This window comes from Oryctolagus cuniculus, chromosome 12, assembly GCF_051225735.1.
Source record: "Oryctolagus cuniculus isolate XC-2025 breed Fujian yellow rabbit chromosome 12, ASM5122573v1, whole genome shotgun sequence".
Taxonomy (NCBI): Eukaryota; Metazoa; Chordata; class Mammalia; order Lagomorpha; family Leporidae; genus Oryctolagus; species Oryctolagus cuniculus.
Window position 1 is genome coordinate 1,289,898 of NC_142878.1, and position 26,699 is coordinate 1,316,596.

At 55.1% G+C, this 26,699-nt stretch overlaps 1 protein-coding gene across 3 annotated transcripts in view; it reads right to left on the reverse strand.

Moving 5' to 3' along the window:
* The window catches only part of AGBL1 (AGBL carboxypeptidase 1), a 635,239-nt gene that overhangs the window by 153,426 nt on the left and 455,114 nt on the right, over positions 1 to 26,699 (reverse strand). For all 3 annotated transcript variants that reach the window (XM_089311047.1, XM_089311048.1, XM_089311050.1), the window contains exon 23: positions 20,393 to 20,556. In XM_089311047.1, the coding sequence (XP_089167173.1) occupies positions 20,393 to 20,556 (164 nt within the window). The remainder of the gene's footprint in view (positions 1 to 20,392; positions 20,557 to 26,699) is intronic.

Here is a 26,699-nt window from a genome sequence, read left to right on the forward strand (position 1 = left end):
CTGTCTCTCTCCCTCTCTTCCTCTCCCCCTCTCCATTCCCCCATCCTAACATTCTGCTTTTCAAATAAGTAAATGAATAGATAAATAAATCTTTAAAAAAAAAAAACAAAGGTCGTGGAAGGTCAAGTGAGGCCCCAGAGCTCTTCCAGACTGGATTGGAGGAGACCCAAAAGACAGGAAACCACGCGACTTGTGTTCTGATGGCCCGGTACCCAAGGTTTTCCTCTTCTGCCATAAAGGACATCGGAACCTCTGAAAAACTTGAATCATTTCTGCATTATTTTTAGAGTGTGGGTTATAATTGATTTCTAATGATACTGTGCTGATACACAAGAATGTCCTTGCTTTTAAAAAGTGCAACTGAAATATCGAGGGCTAAATTTGTACTACGTCAGCAACTTACACCTGGATGACTCAGGAAAGATTAAGGTGTTCCTGTGAGAGCGTGAGTGTGAGGGAGGAGGGGAGGCAGCGCAGTGAGACAGCAGACTAGCATTTCAGTCATGAAGGTATAGGAATGTTTTTACAAGTTTTTTGTAAGGTTGAAATTAATTGAATGATGAAGGCTTAAATACAGATATTTTTTATATATGAAAATACATCACTTGCAGTTGACAATACTTTGACTTTCTGCTTTTTAATACTCCATCTGTTTATCTCCCCACTTTATTACTTTAAAAGAAAGTTTTTGAGGCTGGCGCTGTGGCTCAGTGGGCTAAGCCTCCGCTGTGGTGCTGGCATCTCACATGGGCGCTGGATTCTGTCCTGGTTGCCCCTCTTCCAGGCCAGCTCTCTGCTGTGGCCCGGGAGTGCAGTGGAGGATGGCCCAAGTGCTTGGGCCCTGCACCCCATGGGAGACCAGGAGAAGCACCTGGCTCCTGGCTTCAGATGGGCCCAGCTCTGGCCATTGCGGCCATTTAGAGAGTGAATGGAAGCCCTTCCTGTCTGTTTCTCCCTCTCTCTGTCAGTAACTCTACCTCTCAAATAAATAAAATCTTTAAAAAAAACTATAGAGTCTTTTGGTGAAGTCTTAAGAGCGGTGACTTCTGTCCCACATCACAAGAGGAGCCCACAGGAAGTCCAAGTCGCTTGCACAAGTGAGATGCTGAGTACGTCGGTGATTTCCAGGAGTGAGCTGCCCACACCTGCGCAGTGAACATCCGCACTTGGCTCCCAGAACACTGGGCTCAAGCCCCCTTTGCATCTGTGGGCATCCTAGAGAGACTCCTATACGATGGAGGGCAGTGGGATGGGCCCGGGCCCAGGAAGCTGCACTCAGCGCTTGTGTGGGACCTACCGGCCTCCCAGTGAGGCAGGACTGTCCTGCCATGGGTGTCTCCCATGGGAACCCGCTTCTGTGCCGCTGGTGTGAAAGGCAGGAGTAGGAGTCTGGTAGAGGAGAGAGAGAAGGGGCTTGGAGTCAGAGATCCTCCTTTAAATGGGCGCCACCGTCTCACCACCCCGAACTCGGCGTCCTCGTCTGTGATCGGCAGCAGCGGAGCAGGAGGAGGAAGCAGTGTGTGAGAGCAGGTGAGCCCGCGTGCAAACGTGCCGTGCAGGTCTCCTTCGCGTCAGCTCTGTCCATCTCTCTGCATCCCCTCTGGGCCCTGGGAGCCTGACCCCAAGTAGCTTCAACTTGTGTCCCTTTCCTGGGCCACTGTTTGTGTTCAGGCAGATGGTGGCATCGCCAGCTCAGCAGTTGGCCAGAGACAGCGAGGTGCATCACTCTGCCCGCAGCTGCAGCCCCTGGTGGACAGGCCTCCGTCTAGAGACCCAGGGCCCCAGGAAAAAACGTTCCTCCCGGCTGGGATCTGCCCCGCCTCTCCAAGCTCGGAGTTGTCTTCGGACCATTGCTCCACCCAGGCCGCCTCCCGTCCTGCCCTGCTGCTGTGAATCTCACCCTGTGACAGTGCCCTCACTGACGTCTGGGCCGGCATCCCCTTGCCACAGGCCACCTACTGGACGCCAAGACACAGACTGCTTCAGGCCAGGCTGACAACCCTCATCGTGTCCAGTCTATTCAGGGAGGGGCAGCCCTTCAGTGGCTGTTTGGGGTGAGCAGTGACGACGCACCTTGCGTCAGCCTCTGAAGGGGAAAATGCTTTCGGGAGTCACGTTAAGTGCTGACAACGGGAGGGGCCAGGCCCCTGTAAAGACGGCCTGTCCACCTGTCCAGATCTTGTCTGCACAGAATCCTGCTGCACTTTGTCGAGAAGATGGGTGGGTTCATAGCTAAAGTGCGGCCCATTAAGGATTAGCATAATGTCCCTTAATATTTTGCAAGATACCCTCAGGCAGGAGGGAGGAAAGAAGAGAGCTGACCTTCACCAAGGACTTCCTGTCTAGGATCCTGTTTGTTCGCTTCGTTTTCGCATCCACAGATTTTATGATGTGTGGAACCCACCTCGGTTTGCTCCCTGCCTGCGGCCCCTCTCCTCTTTCCCTTCAAACATCCGGAAGCATCTTGCAGGACTGTCTTAGACTCTGCTGCGTAGTGTAGACGTATGCCTTTCGGGAATCCGATTTTCTCCGCCCAGTCATCAGCCAATGCAGAAAAACAAAATATCGTTTTCTTTCACGTAATGTAAAATGATTCACTAATTGAGAGCTGAAAAATAACCATCGCACACTGGAAGGTTTGAGAACGCGCGTGAGGGGACCGCCCCCCGGAATCCGGCTGCCACATGCCTCCACAAGCTCACTCTTGCCTCCTGCGGTTCTGAAGGACACAAGTGTATTTTGTAATTAGCTTTGTGTCTTGCTTGCAAACTTTAGCTGAAATATTCATTTGCCTTATAAGGAACTGCCAGTACCCCCAGGAATACACACAGCAGTATTATTCAGAGACGGCTTTGCTTCCATGTCACGTAACAAATATGGCCTTGTTCTTCCTTTGTCTCCACTTCTTTCTAATACAGAAAATTGTCCAAAAAAAGGCAGCCTACTATTTAATGTGGATTACTGTTGCGTCCTTTTACAATTTGAAATAAATGTCTCTATAAAAGAAAGACACAGCAATAGCTCCTGCTTTCCCCCGAGTAATAATGTAATTTTGAAAAATAGAATTCCTAAGGAAATCAATTGGGCAGGCTTATCTTACCACCTGCCGCTTCTTTGAATGAATGATATGAGAAACCCTTCACGTGCTCCTCAGTTCAGCACCTGTGCCGGTGGACAGCACCCTGGACTGTGGGATTAAGACGCCGTGAACCAGGGCCTCCAGGTCACCACCTTCCTACTACAAATGGCTCTTCTTTGCAAACACAAGCAAGCAACAAACCCATCTTCCTTCATCACCCTCATGGTGAAAAACAAATTTTCAAACAAATCCATGTCCCTGCCCAGCAGCCACGCTTCAAATCTACCTCTGCAACGAGCTGCTCATGTCAAAGAAGAACGTAGGGAAGAGTCAGGTGTCACCTGTTTCAAAAAGCAGATGGACCAAATCTCATCCCAGATGAATTTAGTGATAATGAACGGCTCTCTTGATTAGGGTTATTTATGTGTCAGAGTCGGTACAGACTCCAACCGCGCTGTCACTCAAGCCACAGTTTCTGCCTTCAGTGTGTTCTGCAAGGCCCTCTCTGAACGCTCCGTGTGCCCGCAGTCACGCAGGGGTCACTCTGTCCTGAGGCATCTCGGGCTGCGCAGCAGGCAATAATGGAGACTGATCATATTAGCCCGCGCTGGGAGCCAGCCCTGTTTCAAGCTCTTTCCACTGGGCCTGTCTGAAGGTGGCAGCACACCGACACCAGCCACTCCGTCCACCACTCTCTACATCGCTGCTCTCCAGTCCTCTCGGCACTCCGCAGGCAGCGTGCTGAACCCGTTTCCATCCGCGGCACTCAGGAATGAGCCATAAATGCCAGGATCTGTGCTGACCAGAATGCAGCGGAAAGATGCCCTTCCCCATCCAGTTCTGGGCTTTGATTTCTAAAAGGCCCTGGGCTGGCAGGTTTGGCACACTGAGCCCCTCCACCCCCAAACCGACAATGCCCTCTGCCCAGGACGGCGCTCCGTGAGTGTGACTTATCCTCAGCCAGTGTCATCCTGCTTACATCACCCATCACCTCAATCTGTAAACATCAAATATATCCTTTTCATGTGCGATAGTGTCCTGTTATACAGAAAGAGATCATCATTATTTCTACAATTACAGCTATTTGTTAGTATTTAGAAACTATTAAATTGGACAGGACCTATAGAAGCCCTGTTAGGGGCCGGCGCCATGGCTCACTTGGCTAATCCTCCGCCTGCAGCACTGGTACCCCAGGTTCTAGTCCTGGTTGGGGAGCCAGATTCTGTCCCGGTTGCCCCTCTTCCAGGCCAGCTCTCTGCTGTGGCCCGGGAGTGCAGTGGAGGATGGCCCAAGTGCTTGGGCCCTGCACCCCATGGGAGACCAGGAGAAGCACCTGGCTCCTGGCTTCGGATTGGCACAGTGTGCCGGCTGTAGTGGCCATTAGGGGAGTGAACCAATGGAAGTAAGACCTTTCTCTCTGTCTCTCTCTCTCTCTAACTCTGCCTGTCAAAAAAAAAAAAAAAAAAAAGAAGAAGAAGCAGCAGCAGCAGCAGCCCTGTTAGGAATCATCCTCTCCATGTAAAAAGACCCATTAATTTGCATACTTTGAATGTATTCTTTCAAGTTGTTACTTGCATTGCTACTACTTGCTACATGCTACTGCTCAGTCCTAGTCCCCGCATGTTCCCACGAGCATTCTAGGAGAAGACTGACAAACATTTATTCATTCATTTGCTGACTGATCCCCGCGCATGCACTGGGTGTTATCATCAGCTCCACGGAGTCAGCTTTACACAGACACAGTTTCTTCTCCGTGGCCTCTACGTTCGGGTGGATGGGGGAGACGGGTCATTGAAGTTAGAGGTGGAACAGTGACAGGGACTGGAATGCTACTCTAGGTAATGTGGTCACGAAAAGCCTTGCTGAGATGGTGAAATTTAAACTGAGATCACGACACGTAAGCTGAGACTCAAATGTCAAAGAGGAGCCAGCTATGCAGCCATCATCGGGAATGTACGCCGGGCAGAGAGGAAACCAGTAAAAAACATCTAAGGGCAGCGCCTTCTCAGGCTGTCAGAGAACTGAGTGTTGAAGTCCCTGGAAATAACTCCTTCTGCACATCTTCAACCTACCAGCCGGTAACCACGTAAAAAAGTACAATAAAATAAAGAGGCTGGGACATGAGCAAGCCTCAGTATCACGGCTCAGTGGGAAAGACAGCTTTCAAAGTGCGTGCTGCAGGATTTCATTTCGATCCATTAAAAAACGCAGGCCAGCGTTCAGTGAGAGGAAGCAGATCAGCAGTTGTCTGTGGACGCCGGCGGGGTGTACAGCGGATCACAGGGATGCACGGAGATCTGGGAGGTGACGGAAGCAGGTGACTGCTGGTGGTCATGGCTTCACAGACTCGTACACGGGGACTTCAAAAAGTTTGTGGAGAAAATGAAATCAAACATAAGCTTATTTTGATGCCCAAAACTTTGAAATCCATGCCTGGTTTTTTCATAATACACACGTTCAATGAACTTTCAGAAAACCCTTCTATGCACATACTTGCAAACATTTTTGCTGCAAAATAAACTCCTTTAATTTCATTCTCCGTGAATTGTCAGAGTATCTGCTTCCACGCCCAAACCTGCCCGCGCTTTGTTGCAGGTCAAGGGTACCTGGATAAAGTTCCAGTGACACCGTTTTGTGGGCATTCTCTCCCAGGGGAACCTGAGGTATTTCCGGCAACGCCCCTCTCTACAGACTCAGTGACGCCCCTTGACCTTCTGTCCCGTGACCTCCTGATGCGGCATCGCACCCGCTTGGCTGAATTTAGGTGACGCTTGCCTGGGCGCCTCGGATAGGAGTCAGAAAATGCAGGGTGGAGGTGGAGAGGGACCACAGCTGAGTTCAAGGTTACAGGCCTCCTTGCTGAGGGGATGCACACCCTGCGGTCTCCTCCCCCAGCTGAACACATTCTCTGTGCAGTGCGGGGAGGCACCAGCCAGGAAGCAGCTCTCTCACGGGCAAGCGGCACTGCAGGCCCAGGTGGGGGGCCCCGAGCTCCAGTCACGCAGGGCCTGGGACTGCACGTGCTTTGGTTTCTCCTATTCCAATTCCCTTAGGAAATTTATATTATTGACCCAATTCTTGTATCCGCTGCTAACAAATGTTGTGTCCTTGAGGAAGACACAAGCTGAGAGTTGCTCATGGAGTTAGTTACAAAATATCTGCTGGACGGAGACCCTGCCTGGGGTCATCTCCTATAACTCCCAAGACTCGGGCCACTGTTGTGACCTAGTAGTTAAGCCACTGCCCACGTGGGCACTGGTTTGAATCCCATGTGGGTGCAGGTTCGAGTCCCTGCTACTCCACTTCCAATCCAGCTCCCTCCTAATGCACCTGGGAAAGCAGCAGAAGATAAATAGCTCAGGGGCTTCCGCCTCTGCCACTCACGAGGGAGACCTGGAAGAAGCTCCTGGTTCCTGCCTCGCCCAGCCCTGGCCGTTTTGGCCATTTGGGGAGCGAACCAGCGAATGGAAGATTGCTCTCTCTCTCTCTCTGTCTCTCCCTCCCTATGATTCTGCCTTTCAAAGAAATAAAAATAAATCTTAAAGAAAGAAAGCAATCCCGAGACGTGTGGGCTGCCGCCTGGCTACAGGTGGGCCCCCACTCCATTGCAGTGTCCACCCGGGGCCCCGGTACACTCGTTCTAAACATAAATGGAAACTCCTGAACATAGGGGCGAGTTGCAGAAGCAATGAGATGATTGTCATTATCTGCACACAGGAAGCTTGACAGCCGCGAAGGCGCAGCTGAGTCACTGTCGCTGCTCCCCGGGGACTCAGCCCCGGGTGGCCTGTGTGGCCTGTGTGGCAAGCACACCACTGCTCGGAAGCCACGGACTTCTCTATCCACGGCGAAGCTGAGTCGTGACAGCTGCTCTGGCTACGTGAAAACATTCCGTGGGACTCAGCCACGTGCCAGCTGTTCATTCCTGTTTCTCCAAGCTTCCACACGAGGTCCTCATCAATCTGTCAACTTGGAAGCCAGGCAGGGGCCCCGTCTCTGGAGGGCATTGAGGCGGATGGCAGGGCCAGCCAGCCAGGAGGGCCCTCACCAGCCTCCAGCGGGCCTGGGCCCCTCCTGCCTGCAGGCCGCAGAGGTGGGCGAGGGCAGCGCCAGCAAAGCTCTCGTCCACTGCAGATGGAGGCACTGGCAGGAGTGTCCTGGGAGCGCAGAGACCGCAGCAGTCCTGGCCGGGCCCGGGAAACCACCGGCCTTGGAGCAGAAGGTTCAGCAGCCGCCCCGTCCCCTCAGCCTACCGGCAGCCAGCAGACCTCGGGGTCCCTTTCATGCCAGTCCTGCTTGGACTCACACACAGCAGCTTCTCTGCTGACAGGACCTGGCGGGCACAGCACGCGGCGGGGAGAAGCGCAGGAGTGGGCGCGCACAGCGCCCGTCTTCCTGGAGTGCTGCGCTTGGAGCGTGGCTGAAATCCCACAGCCAGCACTTAGGGGCCGGAAAACCTCACACAAGTTATTTAAGTGCTCTGTGCCTCAGTGTCTCTTCTGTAAGATGGGAACAACAACCTATCTCTCAGAACTACTTGTGGGCATTTATTTTTTAACGTATTAAGCTCTATTTAGTCATTTATTTATTTGAAAAACAGAGTGACAGGGAAGGAGAAGGAGAGGGAGAGAGACAGAGACCTTCCGTCTGCTCGTTCCTTCCCCAAAGGCCCACAACAGCAGGGGCTGGGCCGGGCTGGAGCCCAGAACTCCATCTGGGTCCCCCACAGCGGTGACAGGGACTCAAGCACTTGGGTACCAGCTGCTGCCTTCTCCAGCTCTGAGCAGGAAGCCGGATGGGAAACGGAGGAGCCAGGACTCAAAGCACCAACCCCAGACAAGACACAAACGCCACAGGCGGCTGCTCGCAGCACCACGTCTGCCTGCGTTTACGGGAGATTTTAAAGTTCATAGGAACAAAAACTCAGAACATGTCAATAAACCGGGTGCCATTAGCTCTGAGTTCTCTCCAAGGACACCCAACCCCCAGCATTTGTTTTCCCACCACAGCCCACCCACATCCTCCAGGCCCTCTTTGCAAAAAGCAGATCAACTCTGCAGAAGGCAAAGCTCCGACAGACGCCGTCTTGCGGCCTGAGAGGCCGTGCACGCGCCAGGTGCGGAGCGGGGTGGATGCTCTCCGACCCACAAGAGCAGCGAGGGAGACAGCAGCAGGCAGCTGGCTCTGCCCAAGGCCTGGCCACTCGGCAGCTGGGCTGTGCAGACCCTGCGGCTCCCAGCCCTGCCCCAGCGGCGAGGCTGCTGTGACCGCCCGAGGGAACTCAGCAGGAGCCAGCTCCTCAGGGAACAACTCCGATGGACCCAGAACACGTTCTGCGGCCTCGGTTTTTCATTTCACACTGGAAACTGCTTTACGGATGTATTTTTAAGCATCGTGTACAGCATGTTTCAAGGGAAATAATAGAGCAGCCATTTGGATTCAGTGACCTGTGCTTGAATTTCTGATCAGCCGTGTCATAGCAACTTGGCTTTGATCAAACATTTAGCATTCTAAGCTGCCTGTTTTTCGCCTATAAAACAACAATTAATGATCACGACTTCCCACCGCTTGCTGTAGGATAATGCGTACTAAATCATCACACTTCCAGCCCCGGGCGCTCTGTTCCATGGTTCTGTCTCTGCACACCGGCACAGAGAGGGACCTCACCAGCTCCCGGTGCAAAGCCACAGTGAAGCCACGATGCTGACGTCATCCCAAACACACTGGCGCCGATCTGCTGTGCACTGTCATTGGCTGAAGCGATGCTGGCGGAGCTAAGTTACCTGTGTTCTCAGCAGGCTCCTCTCTCACCACGGAGAGAGCCGGCAGGGCCGGGATGTGCCGGCGCCTGACCGAGGGCGCTGTGCGTCTCCCCAGGACACACGTGAGGTCAGAACCGGGCGCATCCATCTGAAGACACGAACGTGGCCAAGCTGCCTCTCCTGGCGTGCCCACCCCCAGGAAGAGCAAAGCGTGCAACTGAGGCTGCCATGTGGAGGCCGTCTCGTTCCAGACCCCACTCCTCGTGTGGGACAGTGGTCTGGCTTCCTTCCCTCCGTGAGTTATTTCCCGAAATCCACGACACCCACTTCTGAACTCTGTTCTTTCTCTTCCTGTCCTCTCATCGTGTGTGTCACTCCTTCCTGTTCTCTGGGCATGGTCACTTCTGTCCTTTATCATCTACTCAGGAAAATCAAAGCAAAATTTAATTTTTATCCCATCAGATAAGAGCTCTGCGCCACTCCGCGTAATTCAGCTGCTTGGCTTTTAGCATCTTGAGCTCAGGGTGGCGGCCCCACTGCCACGGCTGGAGCGTGAGAAAGCCACTGGCTGCAGCTCCCAGGAGCAGCACAGGGTGTCCAGGCTGACGGAATGCAGGGATCTTCCTTTTTTTTTTTTTTTTGGACAGGCAGAGTGGACAGTGAGAGAGAGAGACAGAGAGAAAGGTCTTCCTTTGCCATTGGTTCACCCCCCAGTGGCTGCTGCAGCCAGCACACCATGCTGATCCGAAGCCAGGAGCCAGGTGCTTTTCCTGGTCTCCCATGGGGTGCAGGGCCCAAGCACTTGGGCCATCCTCCACTGCACTCCCCGGGCCACAGTGGAGAGCTGGCCTGGAAGAGGGGCAACCGGGACTAGAACCCCAGAGTGCCAGTGACGCAGGCGGAGGATTAGCCTATTGTGCCGCGGCACTGGCCATGGGATCTTCCATTTTCAAACTGAGAAATCTGAATGAAGAAGTCCGGCCGGCTCCCCGGAGTCGCAGAACCTCTTGTCTGAACTGGAATTGAGCCTCCTGTGTGTCTGCGATCCGCACGGCTGAGCGCTAACCGGAGGACTTGGGGACAACAGCACCATGGCAGGACGCCCCCTGCCTGAGGGCAGCAGAGCACATGCGGTCTCCTTGCTTGCTCCTCTCCTGGTGTGGGAGCTTGGCCTTGGCCAGGATGAAGAAATCAGACACAGGATGGACACAGCCCAGAAACCTAAGAGCCACCCTTTGTCTTCCACATCAGTCACCCAAGTTCGGGGCTTACACCCAAGGAGGTTCACTTCCTGCGATCCTTTACAGCTCCGTAAGGATCTTCATGTTGGCGTCTCTCGCCCTTGGTTTCGGCTGTGTGGCCGCTCCCTCCCGGCCCCCGCCGCCCTTCCTCTCCTTGTGGTTGGGCCACAGTTCCACTTCCTGCCCCCACATCTGCCTCTCGGCCTCCCCCAGGTGAAGTGGCTCCGAGCCCTCACACTGAAGGCTCCTTCCTTGGAAACAGCTGGAGGCTGACGGGGTACTGAGTGAGCAGAAGCGTGATTAGACAAGGAGAGCGAGAAGGGCAGTGCCCCCAGATTAGCGAAAAGTCACGGGATTAACTGAGGCCACGCGCGCCCCGCGGTCTGAGACCCGCTTCCGCAGAAGCAGCCTCTGCCGTTGGGGAAGATCTCAGAGCTCTTACTCGCTTCCTGTTCTTAGAATTAACAACAACCGAGACAGGTGCTGCCGGAGACTGGACGAGCGGTTTCTTCCCTGGACTCCTCCCGGGCCCTGGGAACCGTCCGCAGGTACTGAAGGCCTCACGGCAAGGGGGCAGCAGGCGCTGTCGGAGCCTGTGCAGAGGCAGGACTCCCCGTGCAGCCTGGCAACGAGCGAATCACCCAAGCACACCTGGGGCACCGCTGGGAGTCCTGGGCTCCCCCGAGCTGCAGCAGGAAGTCTGTGGGGTTACCTCGCTGGCGTCATAGGGGACGACACTCTGGGAACACAGGCTTGGCACACTCCCGCCTGCCACCAGTTTCCCTCTTCTGTGGTAATCTCCACAGGCAGCCACGCTCCAGTCTGGGACACAGACCTTGGCCTCTGAGTAGGATTAACACAACCAGGGCACTGGAGAATGAGGGGAGCTGGAGTCACCCCAAGGAAGAAGCTCACACGAACACACAGGCGGCACCACGCCCCCAACAGGTACTCTCGGGAACTGCAGAGGAAAACCCTGGCCGGATTAACCCGGAGGTGGTGGTACGCTGAACGCCCCCCTCTGCGCCGTCTCCGCGTGCGGCTGACGTCAGTGAGCGTGTGGACATCACCAGGTGCCCTCATCCTGTTCTTTCCTGTTCCTTGCAAAGCTCACTGTCAAGGCGCTGACAGCAGCGGACTTAAACCCTGCCGCCACTCCCTAGACGCATGGCATTTGCCAAACTTCTTCATCTCCGTGACATTTAATTCCCTTGTGTGTAAGAGGCAATGACAATAATAGCGACTGCACACAGGATTATTTATGATTAAGTGAGATAATACTTAGACAAGGGCTAGCCCAGCCTCGGGCCCAGGGAGAGGCTCTCATAAGTGTTTACCGGCATCATTGCGCTGTGTAGACATTGGCAGGGCCATTATTTCCACGGTTTTATTCTGGAAAATTAACCAACAAGGCTCTCTCGCTGCTGCTAGGGATTCGAGTTGAGTTTGAATATTTGGGGGTAAGTGTGGCTTCCATGAACACGCGCGGTTTCTGTGTCTCTTTTCTCGTGGGGTGCTTGCTCTGCAGGAAGAGCCCCGGGATCAAAGGGGAGGTCTGGAGGTTTGCGGGGTCTCCCTGCTCGCCGCGAGCTGCCCTCCAGAGGGAGGGACCAAGCCCACGCACGGGTGCACCCCGGCGTCACCAAACCTCGCCCGCACAGATAACAGCGCTGGGTCTTCATTACGGTAATCTACGAATCACAGAAGACTCAGCATAAACTCATACCAAAAATATTGGATTGGCCCTTCTATTTCTGCTCTTGGAGCTGTTTTTTCTTTACTACATTTATGGACTATTTTTTAAAAATTTGAATGGAATGAAGGTGACAGAAGAGAACTAAGCAGAAGTACTACCATAATCGCCAAGTGCGTCACTCAGAACTGAGGGAAACGGAGCTGGGGTGATCCCCGAAGCTCGCAGCGAGCCTCTGTCCCCAGTCCTGACGTCAGGGACCCCTGGGGTGCCAATCTCCCTGGCTCCCGACTCCCAGGCAAGGCTGCGGACATCCATGGACCCCCAGCCTCCCTCGGCTCCCCACACCTTCCTCCTGCACCTCCCTAGCTCTGTGCATGGCGAAAGCCTAAACATAACCAAGAATTCCAGAAGACGCTCCACTGCCTCGCCCGGTCACTCTCCACGAGGGAGAGGAAGGACCACGTCCAGCCACGAGGTACACGGAGTAAGCACACACAGGTTACCCTCCACGAGGGAGAGGAAGGACCACGTCCAGCCACGTGGTCACGGAGCAAGCACACACAGGTCACCCGCCACGAGGGAGAGGAAGGACCACGTCCAGCCACGAGGTACACGGAGGCAAGCACACACAGGCCACCCTCCACGAGGGAGAGGAAGGACCACGTCCAGCCACGAGGTACACGGAGCAAGCACACACAGGCCCCGGACCACGGAGAATTACGAGCCTCGAAGGCCTTGAAGGGCTCTCCTGATTCCGAGATGAGCACGGATGAACCACGACAGAAGAGAAGCGGGGGAGGAGCGAGCAGCCCCAGCCAGCGCTGGCGAAGCAGGGACGCCCTGCAGGGGACACGGGCCGAGGCCCCCACGCAGCACCGCCTGCTGCGGCGTGGGAGGTGACCGGCACGGGCCTCGAGGCCAGCGGCCAGCAGCCAGGTGCCAGGACGTCAGGCAAAGGGCATCTGGGGAACATCTCTCAAAAAGGTAACAGAGCCGACGGGGCGAGAGCGGGGCACGGGGGGACGGAGCGCCGAGGCTGATTCTCGGCCCCAGGCCACGGTTGGGGCAAGGAGTTCTGGCCGCACAGCAGGGTGGCTACAGGAAATGAGCTCCCCTCGCATTCGTTTTAATCTAGAGGAAGGGAGTCTGAATGTGTTCACCATAAATAAATGGTACATGAGTGAGGAGCTAGAACACGGGTCTGAAGATCCAACGTGTACCTGTAGCGAAGCGCCACGTGGTACCCAGGAATATGCACAACGTTGTCTATCGGTTAAAAGACAAACGCTGTGTGTACACATCTATTTACTTCAAAAGCAAAAACATAAACGTTTCTGCAGGTGTTCTCCGGCGGCTGGGAGATGAGTCAGCGCGGCGAGACGCACAGAGGGTGTTGGGTGGAGACGCGGGGCAGGTAATCCACGGAGCACGGAGATCGCCCAGAATGGCTCTGCTCCTATTCCGTGCGCCACAAGTAGTTCTTTATGGGAAAATAATACTGTTTTCAAATAAACAGGCCACAGATCATTGCACACGTCCTGGGCGCGTGTTGAAAGTGCAGATGAATTCCAGGAAATGTAAGGTCTTCCGAAGCACAGGCCGATGTGTCTAAGCCCAGCCTTCATCCCTCACAGACACAGGCACACAACTCAGCTCACAGCACAGAGCCCCGATCTCTGGGCTAACATGTATTTCAGACCATAATCAATGACTTCTCCTTCGAAATTCAAGGATGGCTAAACACTGGAAAATCTATTTACATAATTTAAGACTTTATTAACTCAAAGAAATAATCATTTTTAGAGACACCACAGTGTTTTTTGAGGAAAGTCCACCATCAAATCCTGATTGATAATAACCTGAGACAGAAGAGCAGCTCAAGGAAGACGTGGCCACCCACGGCCCAGCCGCAGCCCCCACCTACTTCACAGAGGCTTGGGGTCAGGCCCACGCTGAAGCTCCGCTCGGGCCCACGAGGCGCCCGGAGCTACCACCTTCAGCAGTGTCCCCAAACTGAAGCCACGGCCACGAGATAAGGAAAGGAAACCACAAAGCAGTCCAGCACACACGAATGGTGCTGTCGTTGGGCCCAGAAAACAGACAAAAGGAAATTAGTTCAGGTAGGGCCGGCAAGTGAGTCTGGAAGTTTTAAATATGTAAAAAATCCAGAGTTCTCTAACCAAGAAGACAACCATTCACGAAAAATACTTTCAGACCAATAACACAATTGGAAATGTTGAGATCAAAAATATATCATGACACATAAAAAGGCTCTTAAAAGGCCACATACAAATGTGTGTTACGAAAAAACGGTATGTGGATTGTAAAATGTTTTACATCAAAATAGCCATATTTTCCCTTTGGAGTGCCTCATAGCCAAGGACCACGTGACGATAAAGCCTGAAGCCCTGCACTGCTCTATGGATGGATGTCGGAGACCTCAGCAGGTGGGGAAGAAGCACCCAACTTCGGAAAAGCCGAGTGAGCCAACATCAACAGGCCAAGTTCAGAAAGTGTGGGTCACAGATCCTTCAGGAAATGAGGAAGGAACAGGACAAAGCAGGACCCTAAGGAAACGCTAACGAGGAGTGCTTGCAGGGCCGTATATTACATCATAAAGCTAATCATGAGAAGCATGTGTTACTGAGGCCGTGCAGTGGGGCTGGGGTCTGTGGCCCCTCAGACGCGGGTAGGACGTCCTCCACAAGCAGGCCGCCGGCTGGAAAGCTGTCTCCACACCGACTGGCATCTCTCCCACTGATAGCTTCTGTGCTGCGTGTGTGACCTCACGGCCTTAAATCACACCTGGGTGGGTGCAATCTTCCACCCAGAGCTGGCAGAGGAGGGGGCTCTCCCTGGGGAGAGTGGGACTGGCTCCAGGAGACCCTGGTTATCTTGTGTGACCTTGGGGCTTTAAGCCACACCTCCAGGTGGCTGCCATCTTTGACCCAGAGCTGGCAGGGGAGGGGGCTGGGCCCTAAGGACAGACACCTCCAGGAAATCCCCACGTCCACCTGCTACCTCCATGAGCCCCAAGCCAATCAACATGCGTGTGAGAAACCCCGTCCAGTGGGCACCCCCACCCAGTGAGCAGACAGTGACGCCTTAGACACCGGGACACCTCCTCAGAGCCCGCGTCCCCCTCGGGCTCTCCGCCTGGGCTCCTCTCAGGCCAGACGCGTTCTCTGTCGCCTGCCAATCAAATAAGTTTCTCTTCTGTCTAACAAGTTTCTGTCTCTTTGCAGATTGTTTCCTGGCTTTTTATTTCTACACTAAGCTGAGGAAAAGAACCCACGAGACTCGCCCCGGCATCCGTCCTCCCCTCCGGGACCGGTAACAGTTGGCAGGGCGGGCGTTTCGTGCAGCGGTCACGACGCTTGGGATACTCACACCTGTATCCGAGCACAGGGAGCTGGGGCCCAGATGTGCTCAGGACTCCAGCTTCCTGCTGATGCCCACCGGGGAGCAGTGCTGATGGGCCAAGGGCCTGGAGCCCTGCACCTCACATGGAAGCCTGGACCGAGTTCCCCACTCAGCCTGGGTTTGCCTTGGCCTAGCCCTGGCTGTTGTAGGCAACTGGGGCGTGAACCAGCAGGTGGAAGATTCTCTCTCTCTCTCTCTCCCTCTCCCTCCCTCCCCTCTCCCTACTTCCTCTCTCCCCTCTGTCCCCACCCTTCAAATGGATGAATTTTTAGTTATATGTGCGTGTGTTCCTGGCAGGTAGACAGAAGGAACAGCATGTAAAACCAAAATATGCCCAAGTACATATGTGCACGAGGGGACTTCACAAAGTGTGCGAAACAATGGAATTAAAAAATCAGAAATGCATGACATTTCACTGATGCCCACTTCCCCGGAGCTCCTAGAAGCTCCCTCAGGGGGACTGGCAGGGTGGTGCAGTGGGTACAGCGGGCACCTGCAGTGCTGGCTTCCTAGGTGGGAGCTGGTGGCAGTCCCAGCAGCTCCGTGTCTGACCCAGTTCCCTGCCACTGTGCCCGGAGAGCAGCATGGCTGACTCAGGTACGTGGGCCTCTGCCCCCCGTGTGGGGAACCCAGGGGAATCCCAGGCTCCTGTCTTCAGCCTGGCCCAGCCCTGGCAGTCATGGCCATTTGGGGCATGAACCAGTGGATGGATGACTGATCTCTCTCTTTCTGTCTCTCTCTCTCCCTCTCTGCAATTCTTTTAAATAAATAAATAAATCTTAAAAGAAAAGTGGAGGTCACAGTTCTTAAAAAAGCAAAAAGATCCCTCTGATATATAATACACTGCTATTGCTAATCAATAAGAGGGTAGATTATTTAAAATACAAAATGATTCAATGCTAAAAACGTAAAAGAAGTTATACTATGTAAATATACTCATCATAAATATACCTATCTGAACTCGGTAACAGAAAATTATTTCAGGTTCATACTGGACATGAATTCTTTGGTATTAGGCTGCTAGACAAGCTTGTCAAAGGTAAAGGAACGGGAAAAGCTGGAGGCCACGTCTGTTAGATCAGGAGCCGTCAACGCCAAACCACTCATAAGAAATGTGAAAGCCAATGGCCGTGACCATGCAGGAAAACTACCTGCAATGTGTGCGACAAACCTAAGCCGACTACTTTTAATGTATGATTTAAATTAACTTTAAGTAAAGATTTTTCAAATGATGATTAACAAAATAGTGGCTAAAAATATCAGGAAATGTATAAGAAAAGAATACATGATAAAGAATTCTGTTCAAAATCAGAAAATATCAAATTCTAAATTCAAACAGCTCTCATTTGTACTTAAAAATTACAAAAAAATTATACAAAAACAAGGATTTATAAACACAGCAGGAAAACTGTTCAGAACAGTACACATCTACTTAATCACAGGGAACTAATGTGGGCTATTTCAACAAACACTGACAACGATCGTCCTGATGATCAAATACAGGCATGGCTGCTTTTAGTGTTTTTCCAATTATATTTTCTTATTTAGAGGAATAAAATCACATGTTTAAAAATGAAAAAGAAATCTTTTTTATTATTTTTATAATGTATTTTTTATTATTATTTATTTGACAGATAGAGTGAGAAAGTGAGAGAGAGAGAGACAGAGAGAAAGGTCTTCCTTCCGTTGGTTCACCCTCAAATGGCCACCACGGCTAGAACTACGTTGATCTGAAGCCAGGAGCCAGGTGCTTCCTCCTGGTCTCCCATGTGGGTGCAGGGCCCAAGCATTTGGGCCATCCTCCACTGCCTTCCCGGGCCACAGCAGAGAGCTGGACTGGAAGAGGGGCAACCGGGACTAGAACCCGAGGTACCGGCCCTGCAGGATTAACCAAGTGAGCATGGTGCCAGCCCCTCTTTTTTTATTATTAAAATATAATTGTTTTTTAAGGTCTATGGAAGGTGTTGATTCTATATATATCTATGTTTTAAATTTTCCTTTGTTTCTTTTTACTTTATTTGAAAGGCACAGACAGAGACACAGAAAGGTCTCCCACCCACCAGTTCAGTCCCCAAATGGGGCTGGGCAGACAGAAGTCAGGAGCAGAACTCAGTCTGGGTCTCCGAGGTAAGTGGCAGAGGCCGAGCACCTGTGCCGTCTCCTGCTGCCTCCCGGCGTGTGCTGGGATCGGGCCTCACACCAGCACTCCCATTCGGGATGCCGGCTCCCCAGGGAGCATCTCACCCAGTGCCCAGTGCCCGCCCCATGTCCAGTTGTCTCGGTCACCCATCAAGCTGACGACAACCAAGTGACCCCAGGCTGTGCAGAGGCAGTGAGGGGCCACCCCAGCCACAGGATGGTTTGGGGGACACAGAGCCTGTGACCCACGGGGCTGCAGCTGAGCCCAGCACGGACGCCAGGGCGGCCTCTGCTCTCACTGGCAGGACAGGAGACAGGGAGGCTCCGCAGAGCAGAGCCCCAGGCCGTGGAGGGCTGCAAATTGAGACCCACAGTGGCTGACTTGGCAAAACTGCTAAATGACTTTGCAAAAGACCTGTCAGGATGGATAAACGGTGCCTCCTGAAGCTGCCACTTAGCATTCCTGTGGCGCACACACAATTATTCCCGGGCTAAGCTGGAGCAGAAGGAGACAGGGGGAAGAAAGGAGAGCAGATCAAAAGCCTGCCTTCGTCTGCGGACGGCTTTCACGCGAGCAGCCGGGACAGAGCGCCGTCCAGGAAAACCCCACACACAGACGCGCTGGCTCCTGACCAGCGGGACGTCCGGGACATTGCCGACGCTCCCGCTGTCTGTGTGTAACCCAGGCCTGAAACGTTGCCACCAGGCACGCCACCCACAGCACGGTGTGCAGCCAGCAGTCAGCACCGGGGGCGGGCCTGGACACAGCGCGCATCCTCGCAATTCCAGGCAGAGTTTCCCAGGAGGCCCCCTGTCCAGGAAGTCCTGTGCAGCCTTCTGCAGGGTGGGGGACCCTGTCACACCAAGAAGAGGCCGGGGGGGAGGGAGGCAGGGGTCGCCCGGTTATGACACAGGGCTTCGTGGCAAACATCAGCTGCCCTGTGTGCTATAACCAGATGCCTGGTGCCAGCAGGGTTCCTTCTTGGTCTGGTTTATAGGCAACTAACCCCCGCCCAGCCCCCGCCTGGGATCAGGCCGGCAACACAGTCACTTCAGACAGGGCACGCGGCCCTGGTTCTGCTCATCATAAACTCCGTGAGCAGCAGAGGAGAGAGGATGAGGAGGGTAAGAGGAGGGACTGCCCAGGGCGGCAGGGGGCAATGCACATCCCAGCAGGCCAGAGTCTGAAACACAAAGCAGGCAGGTGCTCAGGGTGTGGGGGACCAACAAGGGGCTCTGACCACCAGGGAGGGATGGGTCTGGGTGCTCCTACAGCCCAGGGGAATTAGGCCCCAGGGAAGCCAGGCCACACAGAGCAGCATGGACAGCGGCCGCTAGATCTTTCTTCCTGGGCTTTGGAACAGCAGCCTGACAGCAGCGGGCGAGACGTGCATGGAAATGACCTCAAAATGACCCAGGACAAACGTCCCGCCCTGCGTCCCCTGCAGCCCAGGATGCAAAGCCCCTCCTCAGCCTGCAGACTCCGCCCCCTCGCAGTCCCAGTCCTCGCTGCCCTGCTGCTCCAGGTACAGGCGGAGACCTGGCCTCTCCCAGCCGCCCACTCCTGCCACCCCTTGTCTGCACCACGGTCCCTCCTTCTCCCCAGAATCTGCGCTCACTGACCACCCTCACAGTCCCCGCCGTCTGGCCCTGCCTGCACCAGCAGCAAGCAGGTTCTCTGGCCAACTCATCTTCAGGCGCCTGGTCCATGGAGAAGGGACACTGCTGTGTGACAATGGGGGGGGTGGACTGCCATCGCGCCTCAGCAATCACTGCAGACGGCCGGCTGTGCACACACCCTCAGTGCCTCCAGACGGCCGGCTGTGCACACACCCTCAGTGCCTGCAGACGGCCGGCTGTGCACACACCCTCAGTGCCTCCAGACGGCCGGCTGTGCACACACCCTCAGTGCCTCCAGACGACCGGCTGTGCACACACCATGGCTGCCTCCAGACGGCCGGCTGTGCACACACCCTCAGTGCCTCCAGACGGCCGGCTGTGCACACACCCTCAGTGCCTCCAGACGGCCGGCTGTGCACACACCATGGCTGCCTCCAGATGGCCGGCTGTGCACACACCCTCAGTGCCTCCAGACGGCCGGCTGTGCACACACCATGGCTGCCTCCAGACGGCCGGCTGTGCACACACCATCAGTGCCTCCAGACGGCCGGCTGTGCACATACACACCATGGCTGCCTCCAGTTGGCTGGCTGTGCACACACCATGGCTGCCTCCAGACGGCCGGCTGTGCACACACCATGGCTGCCTCCAGACAGCCGGCTGTGCACACACCATGGCTGCCTCCAGACTGCCGGCTGTGCACACACCATGGCTGCCTCCAGACAGCCGGCTGTGCACACACACTCCATGGCTGCCTCCAGACGGCCGGCTGTGCATACACCATGGCTGCCTCCAGTTGGCCGGCTGTGCACACACCATGGCTGCCTCCAGACAGCCGGCTGTACACACACACCATGGCTGCCTCCAGATGGCTGACTGGTGTATGCACGACATCACTGTCTGCAGCCTCCAGACACCATTGCTGGCTCCAGACAGCCCACTGCCTCTAGACAGCTAGCTACGAGTACACACAACATCGCTGGCTCCAGACTACTGGCTGTGTGCACACACCATCAGGGCCTCCAGTCTAGCTGTGTACCTGTAACACCACTATCTCCAGACTGCCAGAAGTGTATACCCCACTGCTGGCTCCAGACTGCTGGCTGTCTACACACACCATCGCTGGCTCCAGACTGCCAGCTGTGTACACACAGCACCACAGGCATTGTGGAGGCGTGTGGGTGTGCACGTGTGCCTATGCCGCACCCTCTCCACCGCAGGGAAGGAGAGTTCACCACACACATACAAGGGCTCCTACAGGAAGTCTCCTGCCAAGCACACGTGGGCCAGCTGGCGGCCTCCTCCTCCCGTCCACAGCGAGACTGACATCCCACACGGCTTGGCGGTGGGCACGACCGCACCGACCTCACATGGCCGCTCTGCACGGGGGCCGTAGAGCTCCCAATGTGCCCCACGCCTGTGGGCATCTTACCGCTGCAGGTGGAAGTCCAGCGCCCCGTCCTCAGTGTTCAGCACCGCTGCGGCTCTGGCCAGGAGCTGGTGGTGGCAGCTTGTGGACTTGAACTCCAGGATGAGGAGGCCCAGGCAGAACATGGCGCCCATCTCCTCCAGCTCGCTCGTTCCAAACTGCAGACCCTGCCGGTACACAGAGCAGCCCCGGTGACACACAGGAACAGAGACGCACGCCCACCACGGGGACCGGGACCGACAGCAGCGGTCAGTCACTGCCCTGTGGGTTTGTCGTGCACTGTGGACTGGCCGTCTGTGGGGTTCCCCACAGAAACAGAGCTGGCGGGGTGGGAAAGGACAGGAAGCTAGAAGCTCCTCCCCACGGCAGCCCAAGCAGCAACGCTCCTCTACCGTGTGAAGAGTTTTGAAGCTGAAGCAGAAATTTATACATAATCTTACTAAGAGATAGCCTTCCTTTCCCCTAAATTTATCAACCAATGGGGGTCACCGCCTGCAGTGCCAGTGTCCCATAATAGTGCCGGTTCCAGTCCCAGCTGCTCCGCTTCTGATCCGGCTCTCTGCTGTGGCCTGGGAAGGCAGTAGAAGATGGCCCAAGGGCCTGGGCCCCTGCACCCACATGGGAGACCTGGAGGAAGTTCCTGGCTTCTGGCTTTGGATCAGCCCAGCTCCAGCTGTTGCAGCTGATCAGGGAGTGAACCAGTGGATGGAGGACCTCATTCTCTCTCTCTCTCTCTCTCTCTCTCTCTCTCTCTGCCTCTCCTTCTCTCTCAGTGTAACTCTGACTTTCAAATAAATATCAACCAATGGAGCACGATAGGGAAAATCCTTCTTCTACAAATGCGTAAACAAGTGAACAGTGAAGAGGCATCTGTGTAGCCTGCCTTCAGAGAGAAGCGCACACGCGACAGCTGACATCAGCATGAGCCCTCCTGCGTGTCAGAGAGAGAAGCGCACAGGCGACGGGACATCGGGACAGGGGCCATCGGGACAGGGGCCATCGGGACAGAGGACATCGGGACAGGGGACATCGGGACAGGGGCCATTGGGACAGGGGACATCGGGACAGGGGACATCAGGACAGAGGACATCGGGACAGGGGCCATCGGGACAGGGGACATCGGGACAGGGGACATCGGGACAGAGGACATCGGGACAGGGGACATCGGGAACTGAGCCCTCCTGTGTGTCAGAGAGAAGCGCACACGCGACAGGGGACATCGGGACAGGGGCCATCGGGACAGGGGCCATCGGGACAGAGGACATCGGGACAGGGGACATCGGGACAGAGGACATCGGGACAGGGGCCATCGGGACAGGGGCCATCGGGACAGAGGACATCGGGACAGGGGCCATCGGGACAGGGGCCATCGGGACAGAGGACATCGAGACAGGGGACATTGGGACAGGGGACATCGGGACAGGGGACATCGGGACAGGGGACATCGGGACAGGGGCCATCGGGACAGGGGACATCGGGACAGGGGACATCGGGACAGGGGCCATCGGGACAGGGGACACCGGGACAGGGGACATCGGGACAGAGGACATCGGGACAGGGGCCATCGGGACAGGGGACATCGGGACAGGGGACATCGGGACAGGGGCCATCGGGACAGAGGACATCGAGACAGGGGACATCGGGACAGGGGACATCGGGACAGAGGACATCGGGACAGGGGACATCGGGACAGGGGCCATCGGGACAGGGGACATCGGGACAGGGGACATCAGGACAGAGGACATCGGGACAGGGGCCATCGGGACAGGGGACATCGGGACAGGGGCCATCAGGACAGGGGACACCGGGACAGGGGACATCGGGACAGAGGACATCGGGACAGGGGCCATCGGGACAGGGGCCATCGGGACAGGGGACATCGGGACAGAGGACATCGGGACAGGGGACATCAGGACAGGGGACATCGGGACAGGGGCCATCGGGACAGGGGACACCGGGACAGGGGACATCGGGACAGGGGACATCGGGACAGGGGACATCAGGACAGGGGACATGGGGAGCTGAGCCTTCGCCCGTGTCGCACGCTGTGCTGAGCTCCTTGCAGAGCATCGGCTCGCGCCGGAGCCCGGCTCAGCAGTGGAGATGCCACCTGGCTCGCCCACGTCCCTCAGCAGCGTGCCTGCACTCCAGTCCTGGCTCTGCTCCTGACCCTGCCCTCTGCTGATGGGTACCCTGGGAGGCAACAGGGGATGGCTCCGATACTCGGGCCCCGCCGCCCAGGTGAGGGACCGGGTGGAATTCCCAGCTCCTGGCTTCCACTTGACACAGCCCCAGATGTTGTGGGCATTTGGGGAGGGGACCAGCAGATGGGCGATCCTCCTGTCTCTTTGTCTCTGTCTGTGTCTGTGTCTACCTTTCAAATAAGTAAAATAAAAAAAATTTAAAGGTTACTTTTTAAGTAAGTAAAAGCCTGAACTCAGTGATTCCTGACCACGGACTAAGGAGATCCAGGCGCTCAGAAGCTGTAGGGGCCGGGCAGCAGCTCCTCGGCTGAGTTCCGGTGACTGACTCAGCGTCCCAGGCCACAGAGGCTGCTGTGCGCGGGCCAGGGCCTCTGCCAGCAGCCAGGTAGGGGGCAGGTGGTGATCGGACTTAGAGGAAATGGGCTTCAACCCCAGGGCCCCTGTGTTCTGACCTTGTGCTCCGGGCTTAGCGAGCTGATCTTCCCCGACACCCAGGCCTCTGGGGACAAGGAATGCTTCAAGTTCTCGTGATTCCGACCGCTATCAGCTCAAGTTATCTTTCTGCTCCTCATAAAGGTGGCTCATGTGACGGAAGTCAGTGTGGCACCAATGTCTTCCAGCTTATAAGACACTTCACCCAAATAAAGATAACTGCATTTCCATTTTTAAAAAAATAGGTTCTCACATCCAAATAGTGGTGCTCGAAGACAGAGGGCAGGGAAGGGAGGAGAGAACACCCACTTTGCTTACGGCCATGTCCAAATACCGACGGAGTCTACAGGCACAAAAGGTTTCCATAGCCTTGGCAGCCATGGCAAGAGCCTCCGGTGATCGCTGATGTCATAAGTAAGAGTCAATTGTTAAAGGAACAACGGGAGTCACTGTGCACTTGCTCCCCAGGTAGGACCTCCGTCCCTAATGAGCTGTACTATGAGAATCAACTGCAAATCTTGTTCCCAAACTGTACTTTATATGTTGTGTGTGTGTGTAGGGGCAAACTGTTGAAGTCTATGCTTAGCATGGAGTTGGTCCTCTGTATATAAAATCAAACTAAAAATGAACCATAATGAAGAAGGAGATGGGAGAGGGGGAGGGAGAAGGAGGTGGGCTGGGGGGTGGGCTGGGAGGGTGGGGTGGGGGAAAGAACCACTATGTTCCTAAAGTTGTATCTATGAAAAAATGCATTCATTAAATAAAAACTTTAAAAAGCAATTTTAAAAAAAGAAGACAGAGGGCAGGAAAGTGAGTGTGCGAATATGTTGTCCACAGCCTCCGAGGAAAAGCAAAATTACCCCCAAAACCCCCTGAGGCACACAGCAAAGTGGAAAGTCTCCAGTTTATTCCCATTTTGGAGCTGATTTGCCGCATTCGTTTTTCTAAAGCAGGGAGACGTGGCTGGAGGGGCGTCTGATCCTGCGCTGGCACCAGCAGGAGGAGCGAGGACAGCGGCTCAGCACTCAGCTGCTGCCCGCGGTCCCCGGAGCCCAAAGCCTCCTTCCAGGAGCCGGCTCGAAGGTCTGCTTCCCCCTGCCCTGCTCCTGGCTGCTTGTCCTCCATGGAGGAAGGGGGCTTGGTTGGGAGACAGGAAGTGATGTCATAGCCTCCTCCTCTTCCATGTCGGTGACCCCCCCCCCCCCCCCGCAGGTGCTCTGCAGAGCCAGAGAAGGGGAGTTCTCGGGGACACAACCCTAGCGGCACAAGCCCTCCTGCTGCCCAAGCTGCTGCACTCTGCAAAGGAGAGTGTGTTCCCGGCCGCCACAGGACCGGCCCAGGGACCTCGACGATGCCTTGCAACGCTGCCTTGGCTGCGGGGGTCTGGGCAAAGCCCTCGCTCCATTCTGCCCTGCACCACTGGTCTCTCTTTGCCACTCCATCCTTCTCGCTCTCACCCAGCATGGAAAACGTGTGTTTGTCTCCCTTCATCCCCAGCTGCGGGTCTGGAGGTGAACACTCACAGGCAAGGCCTAGGCAGCACCTGCTCATGTGCAGGTCGCACGGCTGTGGCAGGGCCCGGCCTCACACGGGGCCTGGAGAAAGGACAGCGCCGGGCGGGCACAGAGACACCTGTGTGCCGGCTCTGCGCAGCCAGATCCTTAGCGCCTTTCAATTATGCCCCTCGTGGCCATAGAGCACGAGCTTTTTTTTTTAATTTGATTTCATATTTGCCTGCAGGAGAGTCACCCTAACCTCTGGGCGTGATCTGGGAAACAGGTGGCCAGGGCGTAGAGATTCTGCCCACTGTCCGGTCACCTGGTGCACACACAGCAGTGAGCCCAGCAACAAGGGTGGTTTGGGCTTAGTTTGAAGGTGGGGGTCAGTGACATGGAGATGCCCTCCCCTCGCCCCCAGTTCGGACCTTAACTGGGAATTTTAATGTCAAAAGTACTCACTAGAGTGACTCCATAAGTAAGGTTCCCTTTGCACGTGTGTGTAAGGAATCGGGGGGGGGGGGGGGGGCAGCGTCCCTGTTTCCCAAGCTGGACCTCAGGACCACGCCTGTCATTCTGGTTTTCTCACCACGCTTGAGAGGCGGCTGCTGCACTTCCCGGCGGCCATCGTCACTCAGGAACGAGAGAGAAAGTGGGGCGGGCGTCCCCAGCCTGCTTTTCCTACACTGCACTGCCCTCGCGGTCAGAGCCCGCCAGCTCCTCCCTCGTCTGCCCTGAGCTCCCGGACTTCTCAGCCTCTCTAAGAGGCCGGGGAGAGATGCGCCACGCAGCCAGTCACACCCTTCCTCTGATTCCGGGACCTGCAGAGCCCCATCCATGCATCGCGCTCAGAGGAACGCGCCGCCGGCCCAGCCCTCCACAGGTCCGCAGGCTGTCCTTAATAACCCGCCCAAAACAAGAGTGGGTGCTACAGACTGGCAGACAAGCATAGCATCCAAAAACATGAGTTTAAGAGCTGATGTTTGATGAGGAAAACAGTTCTAAGAAATAGACAAAGGTGGATACGTGTTCAACTTCGTTATTTAAATTAAATGCACTTCCAGTCCAGCAAACTGGTAGACGCACAATCCAATGTTTAATATTGATTGCCAAGCTGTATGCTAAAAGTTGGTAGACATCACCGCATCTGGAGGAGCTGTGGGTGGATTCTCACCTCTTGGGAAGTCAGTCAGCAACACCTGACGTGGTGATGACACCGTAGGGACCCCTCCCCTCCCGAAGAGCTGATGCCAACAGAGGGAAACTCCGTGCAGAAAATGCGAAGTAGGTCGGTGTTACAGTAACCATCACAATGTGAGGGAAATAAAGAACAAGGAAGGGATGACTAAGGGAATCACAATGGATAAGTGTGCTAGGACCTAATGAAGCCATTAACATGATAATTACAGCGACCATCAGTAAGCGGAGAAGCGAGAGGCAGGCATGTCATGAGGTGATGGATGGCCCGGCTCTGCACTGGGTGGAAGGGGCGACTCCCACCACGCCACTCCCTACTTGCCGACTCCGCGCTCCAGTTTGTCAATAAAATGCAAAACACAGGCGAAGGCCCTGCACGCTTGTCAAAGGAACTCCCACCTTGGAAAAGCGTTCCCACACCAGCGCTGCCTGCCCACGTCTACAAAGCTAGAACAGCCAACGTGCGCGTGGCGGAGCCCTCCTGTCTGCAAGATTCTCTTCTCGTCTTTGGTATTGGGAAGTGGATTTAAATGTATTTTCACCTGTTTTACTGCAATATGCCGACACCATCATTGGCCGGTTTCAGACATTCTGGGGAAATGTCATTCCTTATCCTTTCGCACACGACACAGCCCCTGCTCTCCGTGCAGAGGCTCGGCCTCAGGGAACCGTGCGTTCAACGTGCGCTCCCCGCCCTCACGATGCTTCGGTGCCCTTTGCCGTTCGTGTTTTCTGTTTCTTTCATTGTAACAGATTCTGAAGATTATTCTAGCCACGTTCCCTTTTCATGATTTCTTCTCCAGCTGTCTTGGGTCTTCTCATTAATTTATTCATCTAAGGAAACTTTCTGAAACACTCATAAACACAGTTGCCGTGCGTTGTTCGACCTCATTATCCCTGCGCGTGCAGTCACTGTGGGGAACATTGGGCAGTGAGGTTTTGCCTGTTGAACGTGGATCACGCAGGTTGGTTTGCTCAACT